Source organism: Terrapene carolina, unplaced genomic scaffold, assembly GCF_002925995.2.
Source record: "Terrapene carolina triunguis isolate 2854851 unplaced genomic scaffold, T_m_triunguis-2.0 Scaffold535, whole genome shotgun sequence".
NCBI classification, from domain to species: domain Eukaryota; kingdom Metazoa; phylum Chordata; order Testudines; family Emydidae; genus Terrapene; species Terrapene triunguis.
In genome coordinates, this window is record NW_020664886.1 from 21,117 (window position 1) to 37,662 (window position 16,546).

Sequence of the window (16,546 nt, forward strand, 5' to 3'; positions counted from 1 at the left end):
TTATCAGTTAGATGAAGTTTACTAGAATGAGGATGTTATTGTCTTCCAGTGGTTCTCAACCTGCGGCCTGTGGTTCGCTTGCGGCCCACTCAGCACACAGCTGCGGCCCATGTGACATCCTCAGGGCCATACAGGTGGTATATATATTGTGGGGATGCGGCCCACATAACCCACAGAGAGCTGCACACGCGGCCCACAATGATAAGTAGGCTGAGAACCACAGTCTTGGTCTATCTGAAACATGTGATTTACATTGAAAACCCACCTGCAAACCAGCGTTGTAGTTTGAATGGCTGCATGAATTGGATTGAACAGATGCATGAGTCATGGCATTGACCAATGGGAACTCAAGCTGTGTGCACTGCTGCCTTCCTCATCAAAGCTAGTTGATGATAATGGTCAGCTCATTAACCTGCTTCAACTAGAAAAGAGAAGCCTTGGACATGTTTCTGCCATCTCTGCTGACCTCTGAACAGGGAGAGTTTGAGCTATTGGACTGAGATCCCCTCTGATGGGGCATCTGCCCTACACTGGCAGGAAAGGGGTTAAAAGCAGCCCTAGGGAGGCTGCACAGGAGGCAGCCAATCAGAGAAGGGCTGAGGGGAACAGCCAATCAGGGCAAAGCAGGCCCATATAAAAAGGGAGCTGCAGGGTAGAGGCAGCAGTTCTCTGTTGGGAGCCCTGGGAAGAAGGACTGCCAGTACCCTGGACAGAGCAGTGCTGCTAGCAGCGTCTGGGGGAGTGAGAGACAGCTCCTGGCTGGCTGCTGGGGTTTGCAGGCTGAGGCCCTGACACAAGGGCAAAGAGGGAGCTGGCCCTGCAGTGGCCCAGTCCGTGCCGCTTTCCGTGGCTCCCATTGGCCGGGAACAGCGAATCGCGGCCACTGGGAGCTGCAAGCGGCTGTACCTGCCAATGCTCAGGTAAACAAAGTATCTCGCGGCCTGCCAGGGGCTTATCCTGAACAAGCCGAGGCCCAAGGTCGAGAACCCCTGCACTAGGCTACGTAAAAAGCACCAGCAAAGTCAGTACAAACTACAATGTCATACAATGACTTGTTTATACTGTGTACACTGAAATGGAAGTACAGTATTTATATTCCAATGGACTTATGTTATAACTATATGGCAAGAAACAAAGCCATTTTTTAGTAACAGTGTGGCTGTGACACTTTATGTATTTTTATATCTGATTTTGTCAGCAAGTAGTTTTAAGTGAGATGAATCTTGGGGGTACCCAAGACCAGTCAGACTCCTGAAGGGGGTACAGTAGCCTGGAAACGTTGAGACCCACTGGCTTACATCATAAAGTCCAGTTTGCCTGGGTGATAAACAGGGGCTGGAATGTCAAGGGGATTGTCTGTATTCTGTGGTAGAACTAGCCTAGTGATCCAGGCATGCTCTGTTATTCCTGGCTTGGTGAATCTAATGAGAGAATAGCCCACCAGTTTGGGGGTGTCTGCCCTGTTCTCTGGTGATCTGTCCTGAGTCTGGGCGTTCTCCGCTGCGACCCGCTCTAGTTAGCATGGCACAGACACAAGGACTCACCCTTCCGGGTGCAGAACTCCCATTTGCCGTCCTTGTGGTAGTCGCTGGTGGTCGCGCACCAGAGCCGCTTGTCGGCGCTTCCATCCCTGGTGCAGGCCGAGGACGATTTCCCCTTGTACTTAAAGGGGAAGGTGCAGGGCAGAGAGTCTGGACCTGAGAGCGAAACGGGGAGAGAGCAAGGAAAGGCAAGTGACAGTCAGCAGTGGCCATTGAGGTCAGTAGCCAGATCCCAGCTGGCGTAAAGCAGCACGGATCCAGTGAAACCCATGGAGCAATGCCAATTTATGGCAGCTGAGGATCTGGCCTAGGTAACACTGGGGCAGGGATGTGTGTGTGGAGGGGGTGGGGGAAGGAACCAGCTCGATCCCCAGAGACAGCTACACTGCCACTCACAGGGAGTTCTCCATTCTCATTTAAGAATTGATCTGACCCCCAACTCCTCTGTCCCATGCCAACTGGCTTTGATCTGATTTGTTAGCGCAGATTATCTACCCCAGGGATTTAACTGCAGCCCGGCACAAGGGGCCAGATGCTGAGTGCAGTGACTCTAGAATCAGTTTGCAGGCAACCCTGACTACAATGGAGTCAGACCCACATTCTGATCTCAGGATTTATTATTACTGTCCTCCCTCTCCCCCCACAGCAGGGCCGACAATGGCTTTTTGGTTCACTGGCAGCTCTGAAAATGTTTTGGAAAAGTTTCCTTTTGGGTCGCACCCAAACCAACATGTTTCAGATTTTTCATCAGCCTGAAAAAAGTGGAGAAAGTGAACAGGAATGAAATAGCCAGAGTGCGGCCTCGAGTGTCCCCCAGCCTTGGCGAGCGCCCCGGTACCAGAGTCATTCTCGTGAGCTAATCACAAATTTATTAAATGGTTTTGGGTCAGTTGATGCTGCTTTTTTTCCAGCAACTAAACTATTTACCAGGAAACTCACTCAGCTCCGTCACCAGCCAAGATCAGGGCCCCACTGTGCCAGGCGCTGCCCAGACACACAGGGAGAGAGAGTCAAAGCTCACAATCAAATCAGGTTTGACAAAGACTGGGAGGGGAAACTGAGGCACAGGATGGGGCAGTGACTTACCCAGGGTTAGAAAGGAAGCCACTGAGTCAGTTGACCCAGGTTCTGAGACTTGCTGCTGTGTTTTTTGTTTTTTTGTTTTTTTGTTTTTTTGCTGTGTAGATGTACCCACAGCATCTTAGGTGTGTAAGTCCCATTCTCCAAGTCATCTAGACCCAGATTTTTAAAGGCAGTCAGGTGTTGCTGCACTCAGCGTTGCAAAGCCAACTGTGGTGAGAGACTAAATCTCTTTTTCCAAAGGTATTTAGGCACTTAGTAGATGAAACTCACATTGATTGTCAGATTTTGGTTCCTAAGGACTTAATGCATTTTGAAAATGACATTTAGGCTCTTAAATCAGTTAGCCTCGCAACACCAAGGCAGCAACCGCTAAATATCTTTGAAAATCCGGGTATTAGGTGCCTGGGGCTAAATTTTCAAAGGTCTTTAGGCTCACAGAGACGCAGGCAGGTGTCTAAGGAGCGTTTCCCAAGGCACCTTGCTCCAGCTGGAAGTTATGGTCTCAGAAAAGTCTGGCCAGTGGATTTGGAGCTGGGACGTTTCCTTGCAGCAGATGGGCCGGCTTCCCTGGCCTTAGGGCCCAGCGGAATGGCTGCTGTGCCGGGCAGGGGAACGGAGCAAGAGGCGAAGGCAGCCAGGCCTCACCCGTCAGAGAGCAGAACCTCCACCGGCCGTCCCTGTCGTAGCTGCTGGTGGTTGCGCACCAGAGCTTCTTGTCCCTTCGTCCGGCCGTGGTGCACGAGGAGTACGATCTCCCCTTGTAAATAAAGGGGAAGGTTCAGTGGGGGGAGACTGAGCCTGTGAGGGAAGCAGAGAGATAGAGGAACAGACAAACGAGATGCTCTGCTCTCATGAAGGCTCAGACCAGCTTTCTGTCTAAAGCTCGACTCTAAGTATGCTAAAATCCACACGGTTACTCTGATTGCCTTGAAACTTGGTGTGTCTCATGAGGACAGGGAGTTTGATTTCTGATCCAAATTTGGTCCCATTTGATCAAGGGGTCCCCAAGTTACAGCCCCTCTGAAAAAAACAGCTTGGCTTAAAATTGACTTTGTTGGCAACTTTTTTTTTTTTTTTTGCATGCGGCTATAGATGAAGCTGGGGCCCAGACCATCGCGCCGGGGCCTCAGCCGTTTGAGGCTCACTCCCAGCCGAGGGCACGGCCCCACTTCTCCCTCTGGGGAGAAATCAAATTAAAGTGCCATTAGCCAAAGTTTGGATCTCCAGTTAGTCGCGGGTCGAGCAGCTTTAAGGCTCATGCACAGAACACTTTGCACTGTGTGTGAATAGCTCAGCATGGACTAAAGCAGCCAATGGACCAGTATAACACAGAGTTAGCACCGTGCGTTCAAACCCGACCTAGGGCAGAAATCGGAAATTAAACAAGGCATCTTTTTGCTACGTGCTGCCCCTGCCACAGGAGAAATGAAATCTGAGCACAGCCGAATACCCAGGCAGAGCTGAACAGAGAATAAATTACAGGTGCAAATCCTCACTGGGAGGGGAGGGTGAGGGGGTGGAAAAGTAGGCAGGAATAGGGAGTGGAGGGGGGATTGTGGGGAGGAGAGAGTTGGGGGGTCAGGTGGAGTGGGACATGGTTTGAGGGACTGGGGGAGAATAGGGGCTGTCTGCCAAGATCTGGGGGGGGGTCTGATCCTCTCTCCCTACCTTTGTGTGCATGTGTTCAAACATGGGAGGCCCCCTGTCCCTCTCGGAGGGTCTGAGCCCCACTGTCTGCCCCCTTTTGTGTGCCAGACTCTGAGCACCCTTGTCCATCTATTGGAGTCTGACCACCAACTGCTCTCCCGTTACGGAGTTGCCAGGTGGGCCACCCCCCAGAGCCACCGGCTAACAAGGGGGTTTCACAGCTGCCCGGCTGCCCATTGTTTCTGTTCCACCCACCCAGATGTGCGGGGAGAGGCAAATCCTCCTGAGGCTGACATCTGGCCCTGGCCCCTGCCATTGATAAACTGCCCCGCTCCAGCTGTGCAGCCCAGACTCAGCCACATGCTCTGATGCTTGTAACTTTGTAGAAGCCGAGCTGGGGAATGGGGGCGGGGGGGGGTATGAAGAGGGATGTGGGGGGCTCTGGAGCAGCGCTCAGGTGTGGAGGTTGGTGCAGGGTGGGATCTCTCCCCCTTGGTCAACCTTCACCCCACTGGGCCATGCTCTGGCGCCAGGACCTTTATTCAGCGGAAGGGACCATCCCAGCAGCTCGGTTCTGAAACACCCAGTTCAACGGCTGCAGCTTTGCCCAGGAACTGGGTTTCCAAAACTGCCGTTTTTCTACGATCCCTCAGTGAACAAGGGCCCATCCTCAAAGGGCTCTTTGCTCCGTGCGCTCCGACGTGCTGATGGAGTAGATCCAAAAGGGGGGAAGACGGGCCCTTTCCCCTCATGTGATGGATTTGAGGGAAGGGAGATGGAGCCAGCTCAGACCCCCATCTCACTCCCTCCCCATTGTCCCACAATTCCTCTCCATTGCTGCTGCCCCAGGCCAAGGTAGGGGGCTCCAGGCTCCCCCTGGATGGAAAGGGGGGGCCAGAGCAGTGCAGGTCTGTGAGAGTCGGGGCCAGGAGGCCAAAGCAGTGCAGCTGGAGATGAGGGGGAAGTTTTAGTTCTGCTCCACCTACCCCCACATCCATGCCCCGCATTTGTGACCCCCCCAAAACGTGCCCCCTGCTGACTCCACATCAGTCCCAGCCCTGCTCCTGCATCCTCCCCCAGCTCCTGGACTGTGGGGCCCCAGAGGACCTCCACCCCTGAGTGAGGCGCAGGCTGGGGAGGGCAGACTGGGCTCGGCTGGGCAGGCAGAGATGGGACACAAGGAGATGGTGTCGGGGGAGCAAAGGGACTCGCGTGCGGCCAGGGCCTGCTGAGCTGGGCTGTGGGACCTGGGGGAGCTGAGGGGAGATTTGCAAGAAACCCAAGGAAATGAACTGCCCATAAACTTCGTTAGCCCAGCTGGTGTGAATGGGTGCGGCTCAGCTGAACCATACCTGGTAAATTCCCACACAACGACGCCAGCACTAAGCGGGGGGGGGGTCTTCACTGTCGTTCTCTACAAACTGGCCCTGAGCTGGTTTGTTTTTGCAGATTATTCACCCCAGAAATGCTGAGGCCTTTAACTGCAGCGGGGCCCAATGGGCCAGGTTCTGACCCCAGATTCTGGGCCCTGTTAGGGGTGAATCTGAAGTCAACCCCAACAGCGGCAGAGTGAGGCTCCGAGCTTCTATTAATTAACCTGGCCACCTGCTGCCATCTGCTGGTGAACAGGAGAAAGACATGTGACTAATGCAAGGAGCAGACCCTAGTTTGCACGTTCCCTGCCAGCCCCACACTGGCTGGATCAGACGATGGAAGCTCACAGAGCAGCACCTCCAGTCCAGACCCCAGTTTCACACTGGACAGTTTAAGGGCTCTGTTAGTCTTTAAGGTGCCACAGGTCTCCTCATTGTTTTAGACAGGTTAGATGTCTTCAAGTCACCAGGGCCTGATGAAATGCATCCAGGATACTCAAGGAGCTGACTGAGGAGATATCTGAGCCATTAGCTATCATCTTTAAAAAGTCATGGAAGACAGAAGAGATTCCAGAAGACTGGGAAAGGGCACATATAGTGCCAAACTATAACAAGGGAAATAAGGGCAACCCGGGCAATTACAGACCAGTCAGCTTAACTTCTGTACCAGGAAAGATAATGGAGCAAATAATTAAGAAATCCATTTGCAAACATCTAGAAGATAATAAAGTGACAAGTAATAGTCCTGTCAAACCAACCTGATAGCTTTCTTTGATATGGTAACAAGCCTTGTGTATGGGGGGAAGCTGTAGATGTGGTATATCTAGACTTTAGTAATGCTTTTAATACAGTCTCGCATGACCTTCTCATTAACAAACTAGGAAAATACAACCTATATGGAGCTACTATAAGGTGCGTGCATAACTGGTTGGAAAACCGTCCCCAGAGAGTAATTATCAGTGGTTCACAGTCATGCTGGAAGGGCATATCAAGTGGGGTTCCACAGGGATCAGTTCTGAGTCCGGTTCTGTTCAATATCTTCATCACTGATTTAGATAATGGCATAGAGAGAACACTTATAAAGTTTGCAGATGATACCAATCTGGGAGGGGTTGCAAGGTCTTTGGAGGACAGCATTAAAATTCAAAATGATCTGGAGAAACTGGAGAAATGGTCTGAGGTAAATAGGATGAAATCTAATAAGGACAAATGCAAAGTACTCCACTTAGGAAAAAACAATCAGTTGCACACAACAAACTGGGAAATGACTGCCTAGGAAGGAATACTGCGGAAAGGGATCTGGGGGTCATAGTGGACCACAAGCTAAATATGAGTCGTCAGTGTAACACTGTTGCAAAAAAAGCAAACATCATTCTGGGATATATTAGCAGAAGTGTTGTAAGCAAGACACGAGAAGTAATTCTTCCGCTCTACTCCACGCTGATTAGGCCTCAACTGGAGTATTGGGTCCAGTTCTGGGCGCCACATTTCAGGAAAGATGTGGACAAATTGGAAAAAGTCCAGAGAAGAGCAACAAAAATGATGAAAGGTCTAGAAAACATGACCTATGAGGGAAGATTGAAAATAACTGGGTTTGTTTAGTCTGGAAAAGAGAAGACTGAAAGGGGACATGATAACAGTTTTCAAGTACCTAAAAGGTTGTTACAAGGAGGAGGGAGAAAAATTGTTCCCCTTAACCTCTGAGGACAGGACAAGAAGCAATGGGCTTAAATTGCAGCAATGGCGGTTTAGGTTGGACATTAGGAAACACTTCCTAACTGTCAGGGTGGTTAAGCACTAGAATAGCTTGCCTAAGGATGTTGTGGAATCTCCATCATTGAAGATTTTTAAGAGCAGGTTAGACAAACACCTGTCAGGGATGGTCTAGATGGTGCTTGATACTGCCATGAGTGCAGGGGACTGGAGTTGATGACCTTCTGAGGTCCTTTCCAGTCCTATGATTCTATGATTTTGTTAATTTTAATTGCTGCGATATCTGTAGTTGAAATTGCAGTATAATTATGAGAAGGATTTTGATTATATAGAAATGAATTTCTGTGCCGTTCTTGAGACAATCTGACATTATGCAAAGGTTTCACTGCTCCTGCTTTGACATTTTTCAGCATGTCCATTCCAAGACAAGTTTGAAACCCCGGCTTTTCATTCGCATTCGGACTGACAACAGATTCCGGAAATGTCACGTTTCCCGTGGAGTGGCCATGCCGCTTTCCATCTGTCTCTGCATGTAGAGTCATAGACCCCGAGGCCAGAAGGGACTGGAGTGACCTAGGCTGAGCCCTGTACAGCACAGGCCAGGGAACGTCCCCAAAACAATTCCTAGAGTAGATCTTTTAGAAAAACATCCAATCTTTGTTTTAAAATTGCCAGTGATGGACAGAGTGGCCCCATTCCTCTCGCTGTCCTGGAACCAGCCCTAGTTGGTAGGGGTGCCAGTACTGGGGCCCCTCTGGCAGCACGGTTACCAACCCGCTTGTGGCCAAAGCCCTTGCCGGTGCGTCCGTCCCTGCGGCGCGTGGGAATCCCACTGGCTCACACTGCTTTGATTTCCGGGCTGTTAGCAATGTCCAGCCTCCATGGGACCCACAGCAATATCAGCCTCCGAACCCCCCTGGCCACAGCACCCACAGGGGCTCTGCCAACGCCAGACAGGCTAGTCACAGACCTGTGGGGCTGAAGAGGCCTCAGCCTGACCCCAAACGCTTTGGGGCTGACTGGCCCAGTGTCTCCCGCCTGGCTGCACTGATGTCCAGAGTCCAGCCAGTGGGGGGACGGGCTGACCTGCTTGGGGACCAAGGAGTCAGGGATGGGGGTTCAGGCTGAGGCCAATCTGGGGGCTCTGTCACCCTGGGCTTCAAGCCATTATTATAGCATATCCCCCTTGCCCCCCCATCCTGCTGTGGGGCTGATCCTGTGTCATCTGGGGGTTGACGGAGCCCCCTATGTGGGCCCCACACAGTCTGTCCCCCACAGGGGGAGGAGGCAGCCATCTTTGTCACCATGGCTCACAAGACCCAGTGCCCCCTCACTGGTGCAAAGGGAGGTTATCAAACCCTGAGGAACTGGGGCAGGGGAGAGGGTTATGGGTCCGGATGCGGGGGTGGGGGCTGCTCCCTGAGCCTGCTGGATGCCACCTGACGGTGTGGCCCTGTTGGGGATGAGGGTCCAGGGGCAGGGCACAGTGAGGTTGGGGGATCCTGGGGAAGGGACTGTAGTTGAGGAGCGGGTCCCAGGCAGGGGTCAGAGTCTGCGTGGGGATAGAGTTCCTGGGGCAGGGGGCACAGTCGGGGGGAGGGGGTCTCCAGGCAGGGGGGTGAAATTGTGGTGGTGGTCCTGGGGAAGAAGATGCACCTGAGGCAGAAGTCCATGGGCAGGACTCACCGTTGGGTGGGGGTCCCAGAGCAGGGGGCAGCATCAGGTTGGGGGGGTCTCAGGGCAGGTGTTCCATCAGGTTGGGTGTCTCCAGGCAGCAGGTGCAGTGGGGTTGCTGGTTCCAGGGCAGAGGGTGCAGTCGGGTTGGGGGTCCCTGGGGCAGGAGGGGTGCAGTCAGATTGGGGGTCCCTAGGGCAGGAGGGGTGCAGTCGGGTTGGGAGTGCCTAGGGCAGGAGAGGTGCAGTTGGGTTGGGGGTCCCTGGGGCAGGGGGTGCAATCGGGGTAGTGTCATGAGAAGTTTCCGTCACACTCTGTTCATTAAACATGTGATGAAGTTGCTGATTCTCTGCTGGGCAACGGAGGCCAATAAAGCTCCCATGGTCCCGGCCCCTGGCATCTCTGCCCAGAGGTTGGATGCCAGGACATCTTCATCCAGCTCTGCCCAGAAAACCTCTTCCCGGGCTGGCTCCCAAGTGACAGCAGCTTGTGCCTGTAGTATAGGAGGCCCCGACTCAGCCCCTGGCACGGCGGCCGGGACAGCAGCCGGCCCATCAGCACCTGGCCCAATAGACCAGCTTCTGTTTATGATCCTGGGGTTGGTTCAGACGGGTACGTGCTGTGTGAGACGCCCGTCACTTGTTCCCTGGTTCTGACCCAGGCCAAAGACTGTTCCAGCTGGATTCCTCTGGAGGGGGTCGGGTGAGCAGATGTCCTGATTTTATAGGGACAGTCCCAATTTTGGGGGATTTTTCGTATATAGGCGCCTATTACCCACCGCCCCCTGTCCCGATTTTTCATACTTGCTATCTGGTCACCCTAGGAGGGGGCCAGGGGCAGAGAGGTCCCTTTACCCCCACAGAAAGAATGAGAGACTTGGGAGGGAGGCCCTCGCCCGCTCCCCACTCCCTGCCACAGACAAGGTTGTTAGGCTATAGATATGCAGGCCTGCCTATAAAGGCCTAGACTTTAAGAACTTAGGTGTATTTTTATCACTTAGCTAGTTACAGGGGTATAAAACAAGAATCAAAATCACAGTCTGCCTGTGTCTGGGCCTTCTCTCACCAGGATAGTCTGAGGCCTGGTTTGGCTAAGCCGCAGAGGCAGCCATAAGCTGGGAAGCGAACGGTCACATCCTCACATCCCAAACCAGTCACATTGAAATAAGGTGGTGTTGGGCTGTTAGGAATACAATCCTGTCCTGATAGTGCCCATCACCACCAGATAAAGATGGTTAAAGAAAACTTACTTTGATAACATCCTGTCTGGCAAGAAATCACTTATCAGTGGTTGTGGTTGTGAAACTCGCATTTCTGTATGTTTTATCTTTATGGCCCCCACTTTTCTATTGTTAATCTGTCTGGTTCTCTAAGTGTTTCTGTCTGGTGTGTAATTAATTTTGCTAGGTGTAAGTTAATTAAAGTGGTGGGATATAATTGGTTAGAGAATTATGTTACAATATGTTAGGATTGGTTAGATAGATTTCAGTAAAACGACTGGTTAAGGTATAGCTGAGAATATTACTATATAAACTAGGGGCAAACAGGAAGTAAGTTGGGATTCAAAAATAAGGAAAAAGGAACTTGGATTTAAGCTTGCTGGAAGTTCACCCCAATAAACATTGAATTGTTTGCACCTTCAGACTTCGGGTATTGTCGCTCTCTGTTCATGTGAGAAGGACCAGGGAAGTGGGAGGGTGAAGAAATAAGCCCTCTAACAAAGCCGGGGGTGCAGGGCCTTGTCTCCCCCACACTCCGTGACACCTTCTAACAAAGGTAACCAGAGTCTGGTCCCTCAGGGGCTGGAGGCTGCCGGCCCCACGGCTCTTGCGCCACCAGCACGGCCACAAGGGCCGTTTCTTTCTCAAACCAAGGTTAGGCCACAGGGGAAGCTCGGCCAGGGCTGAGGCGAGGGGTTGGCGTAAGGCTCAGGAGCGAGGCCTCCCGGCCACACAGCTCTTGTACCACCGTCACCACCGCAAGGGCCGTTTACTTCCCAAGCTGCATTTGCGACAGCGGGGGGAGCTCGGCCAATGGGACCGCCCTGTGCCGGGCACGGTGCGGCGAGGGGGCGTCTCAACCAGCCAGGCTGGGCCATGAATCCCTTTGTCAGGACGAGCACCCCCCCCAGGACAGGCCCCAGCCCTGGCAACAGGTGACATGAACCTCCCTGCCCCATTGTCCCAGCTGGGGCCCAGCTCCCACCCACAGTCTCCCTGGGGTGGGGGCACCGGTTGGGTGCAGATGCGACACGCAGCCCAATGGCTTCCCGGTGGTTAGAGGTTCAGTGCCTCCCTCAAGACACTGTCCCCACGAGGCTGTCATTGGCAGGGATGGTACCGGGAGCTCCTGGAGTGTGGCGGGCTGGAGGGGAGCCCAGCCAGCATCCTGCTCTCAGCTCTGGGTTCACAGCCAGGACAGGGCTGGGACCATCCAGCCGGACTTCTGCATCCCAGTCCTGCCTCCCCTGCATCCAGCCCAGGCCTTGGACACAGCCAGAGCGAGAGCAACATGGAGCAACAGCAACAGGGAATCACCCCATCCTCCGGGGAGCCGCCCCAGCCCCGATTCCTCCCGCTGGCCCCTGCGCATCTGGCTCCACAGGGACTCGAGCGCCCTGGGGCCTTGCTCCGGCTGGCCGGGGGAAGGGATCCTCAGGGGTCACAGCTCCTCTCCTGGGAAGGGGCGTCCAGGCTGGGAGCCAGGGACCAAGCTGAGGGACTGCAGGGCAGACCGAGCAACACCCACATTTCCTGCTCTCCTCCATGCCCCCTACTCTGCCCCCAGCCTCCTGCTCTCCCCCAAACTGCCAGAAATACCTTCTCCGCATCCCCACGGAGACCCCATCACTGTGCTGCTCTACCCCCTCTTGTCCAGCCCACTGGGCATCCTCACTTCGCCCTGGTCCCTCCTTCTCACCCGGATCCCAGCCACATTCTCCTGGGGGTCACTTTGTCCCCAGAGGAAGGGTGAGGGGATCAGGAGGGAGGCCCTGGCCTGCTCCCCACTCCCTGACACAGACAAGGCCACCAGCGGCTGGTCCCTCAGGGGTGGAGCCTGCCGGCCCCACGGCTCTTGTTCCACCACCATGGCCGCAAGGGTCGTTTATTTCTCAAGCCGCGGTTGCACCAGCAGGGGAAGCTTGGGCTGGGGCCGTTGGAAGCTTGGGGCCCAGAGGGGAGCCTCCCACTAACCCAGGCTGGGCTATGAACCCCCTTCCCAGGGCGCCCACCCGCAGAGCCCAGGCACCAGCACAGCCACCAAGGGGCATGAACTGCCCTGCCCCATAGTCCCCGGGGGCCCCACTTGGGAGGAGAAGGGGCGGGCAGACAGGTGGTCTCCTCAGGAGTATTAGACATTCAGTGGGTCCCTCCCATGCCCGGATGGCTGTGTGACCCCAAACACCCACCCCCCGGCTGTGCCTTCAGTCCCGTTGCTATGGAGCCGTCACTCGCTGGACAGCACTGGGAGCCGCTGAAGGACAGGGGGGTGTCTGGGAGCCTGGCCCCAAATGTGATCCAAGCTGGTCCATCCTCTGCTCTTACCCCTCCTGGCATCTAGAACCCGCCCCCATTAACCCTGCGTTAGAACAATAGTGTGCCTGTTTTGGGCCTGATCCCTGTGTGCCGAGCCCCCTTGGCCAACCGGGCACTGGAGAGAAGCAGCCCGGTCTTAGTGCAGGCCATCTCGTCGTGCCCCCTTAGGGCCAGGTGTGGAACCATGGATGAGGCGTGCCTCAGTTTCCTCTCACCTGGGAAGCAGACTTTCCGGTTCCAAACAGCAACGCCTTTGAACAGGACCATCACAAGCCAAACCTTCATCCCAATGTCCCTAGGAGGCTGTAGGGGGCGGAGATGCTGCTGGCATGGGGCTCTTGGTTACATTTCTCTGTCCTGGACCGACCCCAAACCTCCGTAAGTCCTGGATCCTAGCAAAACACCGGCTGGTTTGGCAAAGGCGGTGCTGCCTTTCTGCCAGTCCCTGCAGGGTGTGGTGTGCTTTCCAGAAGGAAAATATTCCCCTGCTGAGCACCAGTATGGAACCCACATGTGTGTGCCAGGCTCCAATCTAGAACCCCCTGAGTGTGTAACAGCTGCCAGTCTGGAACCCCTGCCCCTCCTGAGTGTGGGCCTGGTTCCGTTCTAGAACCCCCAGCGGCTCCTATGTAGAACCTCTGCCCCATCCAGAATGTGCACCTGGCTCAAATCTAGAACCCACACCCTGTCCTGACTCTGCTCCACACTTCAATCTAGAACCCCCTCACTTCTTAGCCACCTCTGTGCTTCAGTCTAGAACCTCTGCCACTTCCCCGAGCAAGTGTTGAACTCCAGTCTAGAACCCCCACCCCGAGCACACTCTAAGCTCCCCGCTAGAACCTCTCCCTACCCCGGGGTGACCTTGGAGAGAGGATTCCCAGCTGGAGCAGCTCCACTGATGTCAGGGCCAACTGGCACCCGCTGGGACCTGTCCCATTGTCTCCAAGTTACACGAATTCTTCTCCCAGCCACTCATGAACCAACAAAAGAGAGGATCCAGCCAAGTCCCCCAGCTCTCCATCCTTGGATCCCAGGGCTGTACCATCCTGCCCTAGTCAGAAGCCTGGCCAGTGTAAATTTATAACCCCGTCCATTCCTCCCTCGAGGTGGAGAGGACATGCACCAGCTTGAGTACACTGAGCAGATTCCCCAAGCTCTTCAACCAAAACACACTGTTTTAGGTAAAATATAAACCAGATTTATTAACTCCAGAAAGTCAGATGATAAGTGCTTACAAGTAGCGAGTGTAGAGATCAAAGTTGGTCACCTAAGAAATAAAATTAATTTGCAGTCTTAGTTCTAAAAACTAAACAGGATTTGAACCAGGCATTGTCTGACCCTGCGTAGCCTTTTATTTCTATTTTACGTTGATCATGTTTCCCTGAGCTTAGCTGTGGTGGCTACAGTTTTAAGTTCAACAGAGTAATCTCTGTTTGTTCTACATCGGGAGCCCATAGGAACCCAGGAAACCATAGGCAAGTAACACATACAATTACAAGAGCATCTAGTTTTTAGCCATTTTATTAACGTTGGCAATAAAATCATAAAAGTTACGGCACATCTAATTCCAAATCAAGATATGTGCCATGCACTAATTATAACTATAGACATAATTCCATCCTCCTAGGCGGTGTTAGAGTCTGTCGGCCCTCTCAAAGTCTGTCGGTCCTCGCATGGATTGATTGTTAATATGGGAGTGGTTCCTGCTGGAGTTTCCCATAGGAAGCTCAATTTGCCTACTTTGGGCATCCTTTTTGATACTGTGACTCTGTCTATACCTACATTCTGCACATGTACATGACAGCATTGTCCCTCTCTTTCTTATTGGTCTATGTTCCCTGGAGACACGAGGGACCCCAAATTCTATAGGCTGGGTAGGTCGATGTACCGCCTTTGTCTTGCGGTTTAAGGCACGTGTTATAAGCACATTTTGTTGTTACAGCATTTTTATGATTTAAATTTAACTTTCCCACTTTTACTTTCTCAATATTACCAGTTTCTGCCTCTTTTCTTAGAATTTTAGGGGATCCGGTTATTTTTAGGTTACCAACTTAATGTTATCTCATTATCAAGGGATGATTAGATTATAAGTGCCCTGTCACATACATATGACAGAATATAACAATGATTAAGACAATAACATACATATATACTTGATAGAACATTCAAATGTTATAGAATCATAGAATCCTAGGACTGGAAGGGATCTCAAGAGGTCATCTAGTCCAGTCCCCTGCACTCCTGGCAGGTCCAGCACCATCTCTAGACCATCCCTGACAGGGTATTTGTCTAACCTGCTCTTAAAAATCTCCAGTGATGGAGATTCCACAACCTCCCTTGGCAATGTATTCCAGCGCCTAACCACTCTGACAGTTAGGAAGTGGTACATAGTTATGGGCTGCTTTTGGAACTTGATGTGGACTTATGCTTTGCATTACCTTATAAGTATTAACATTCTTGTATTCTTTTTTTTAATTCTTTTTGGTTGTTGCTGGTGTTGTGACAGTTGACCACAGAGGTAACGGAATAGGAAGCACATGCGGTAAAGGGTTTTTCGCCTTCCTCCGCAGCGTGGGGCACGGGTCACTTGCTGGAGGATTCTCTGCATCTTGAAGTCTTTAAACCATGATTTGAGGACTTCAGTAGCTCAGACATAGGTTAGGGGTTTATTACAGGAGTGAGCAGGTGAGATTCTGTGGCCTGCGTTGTGCAGGAGGTCAGACTAGACCATCATAATGGTCCCTTCTGACCTTAAAGTCTATGACTCTAACCCTTTGTGCACGTATTGCTTTAAGCTTTCCTTCCATACAACATAAGGCAAAGATGTTGCACACAGTAAGGATATAATGGCCAATAATTTATCCTTTTTATCCAATTCCCATTTTTTCAGGTGTACTGTTTTGTGAATGACCACTATTTAAAATTTTAATTAATGCTTGATTTGCTTTGTTCCTGTTATTGCTAATTTCAATTAAATGTGAATTCTTTCTTTTTTTACAATTGCTTGAGCTGTAAGGTTGGGGGTGGTATAAATTGGAGTACTTTGTCTGACCAAATTCTGATAGTTAGGGTTACTAAGAATAACAGTTTTATTTTTTAAAAGTCGGTATTGGAAATATTGTTGTATGACCAAATGTTGTGGGTGTCACGGAAGCCACATGGAAGCCACAGGCTCGGGGCTCTGGAATCAAACCCAGGCAGGACCCTCTTTAGCGTGACTCCTCTCAGGGCACACACTGCTAGGGGAAGCCTCCTTGGCTTCGACGCCTCCTGCGACCGACCTCGGAGCATTCAGCACCCCTGTTCTCACTGTGAGCTCCCGAAGGGCCTGCACCCCAAACTCGCCGTCAGCAGTGACTCTCAGCCAGCGCTATAAAACAGAAGGTTTATTAGGCGACAGGAACACAGGGTAGAACAGATTTTGTTAGCACAGGAATCAGGGACTCTCAGCAAAGTCCATCTTGGAGGAGGGCATCCAGAGCCCAGAGCCCTGGAGCCATTTTCCCCCTGAGTCCCCGACCGGAGCCTGACTCGTTTCCCCTAGCCAAGCCTCAGTCCCCCTCTAGCCCCTCCTCTGGCCTTTGTCTCTCCCTGGGCCAGGAGATCACCTGAACTCTTTGTTCTCCAACACCTTCAGTTGGCATTTGCAGGGGAGGGGCCCAGGCCATCAGTTGCCAGGAGACAGGGTGTCGGCCATTCTCTGTGCAGATGGCATCACACTGGCCCTCTAGGGCTCTGCAACAATCACACCCCCTTCTCCCACCACCTAGATCAGTGGTTCTTAACCTTTACTGCAGCCTGCACCCCTTTGGTTCTCAAAAGATGTTCTCGCACCCCTTATCAAAAATCGTTGAAGTAGGTCAGTTCTTTAAACCTAGATATATTTTTTGTTTTTATATTACAGTAATCGTTAAAAAATGTATAATGTTAATAAAAACATAGGTTTGATGAAACATAGTACACCTCTACCCCGATATAAC

General features: G+C 52.2%; 1 protein-coding gene across 1 annotated transcript; it reads right to left on the bottom strand.

Moving 5' to 3' along the window:
* Window positions 1-1,294: 1,294 nt before the first annotated feature.
* On the bottom strand, window positions 1,295-12,120 carry LOC112123030 (matrix metalloproteinase-9-like). The gene is made up of 4 exons (XM_026658940.2): window positions 11,950-12,120; window positions 3,270-3,393; window positions 1,545-1,697; window positions 1,295-1,317 (listed from the first exon to the last, which is right to left on the bottom strand). The coding sequence occupies exons 1-4, from the start codon at window positions 12,118-12,120 to the stop codon at window positions 1,295-1,297; spliced, it is 471 nt and encodes a 156-aa protein (XP_026514725.2).
* Window positions 12,121-16,546: the final 4,426 nt, after the last annotated feature.

Coding starts and splice junctions, on each gene's coding strand:
- LOC112123030 (XM_026658940.2), bottom strand. CDS start 12,120: ATGGTGGTGGAACAAGAGCCGTGGGGCCGGCAGGCTCCACCCCTGAGG. Junction 3,394..11,949: donor AGAATGTGGCTGGGATCCGG/GTGAGAAGGAGG, acceptor TGAACCTTCCCC/TTTATTTACAAGGGGAGATC. Junction 1,698..3,269: donor GAGGTTCTGCTCTCTGACGG/GTGAGGCCTGGC, acceptor TTTCGCTCTCAG/GTCCAGACTCTCTGCCCTGC.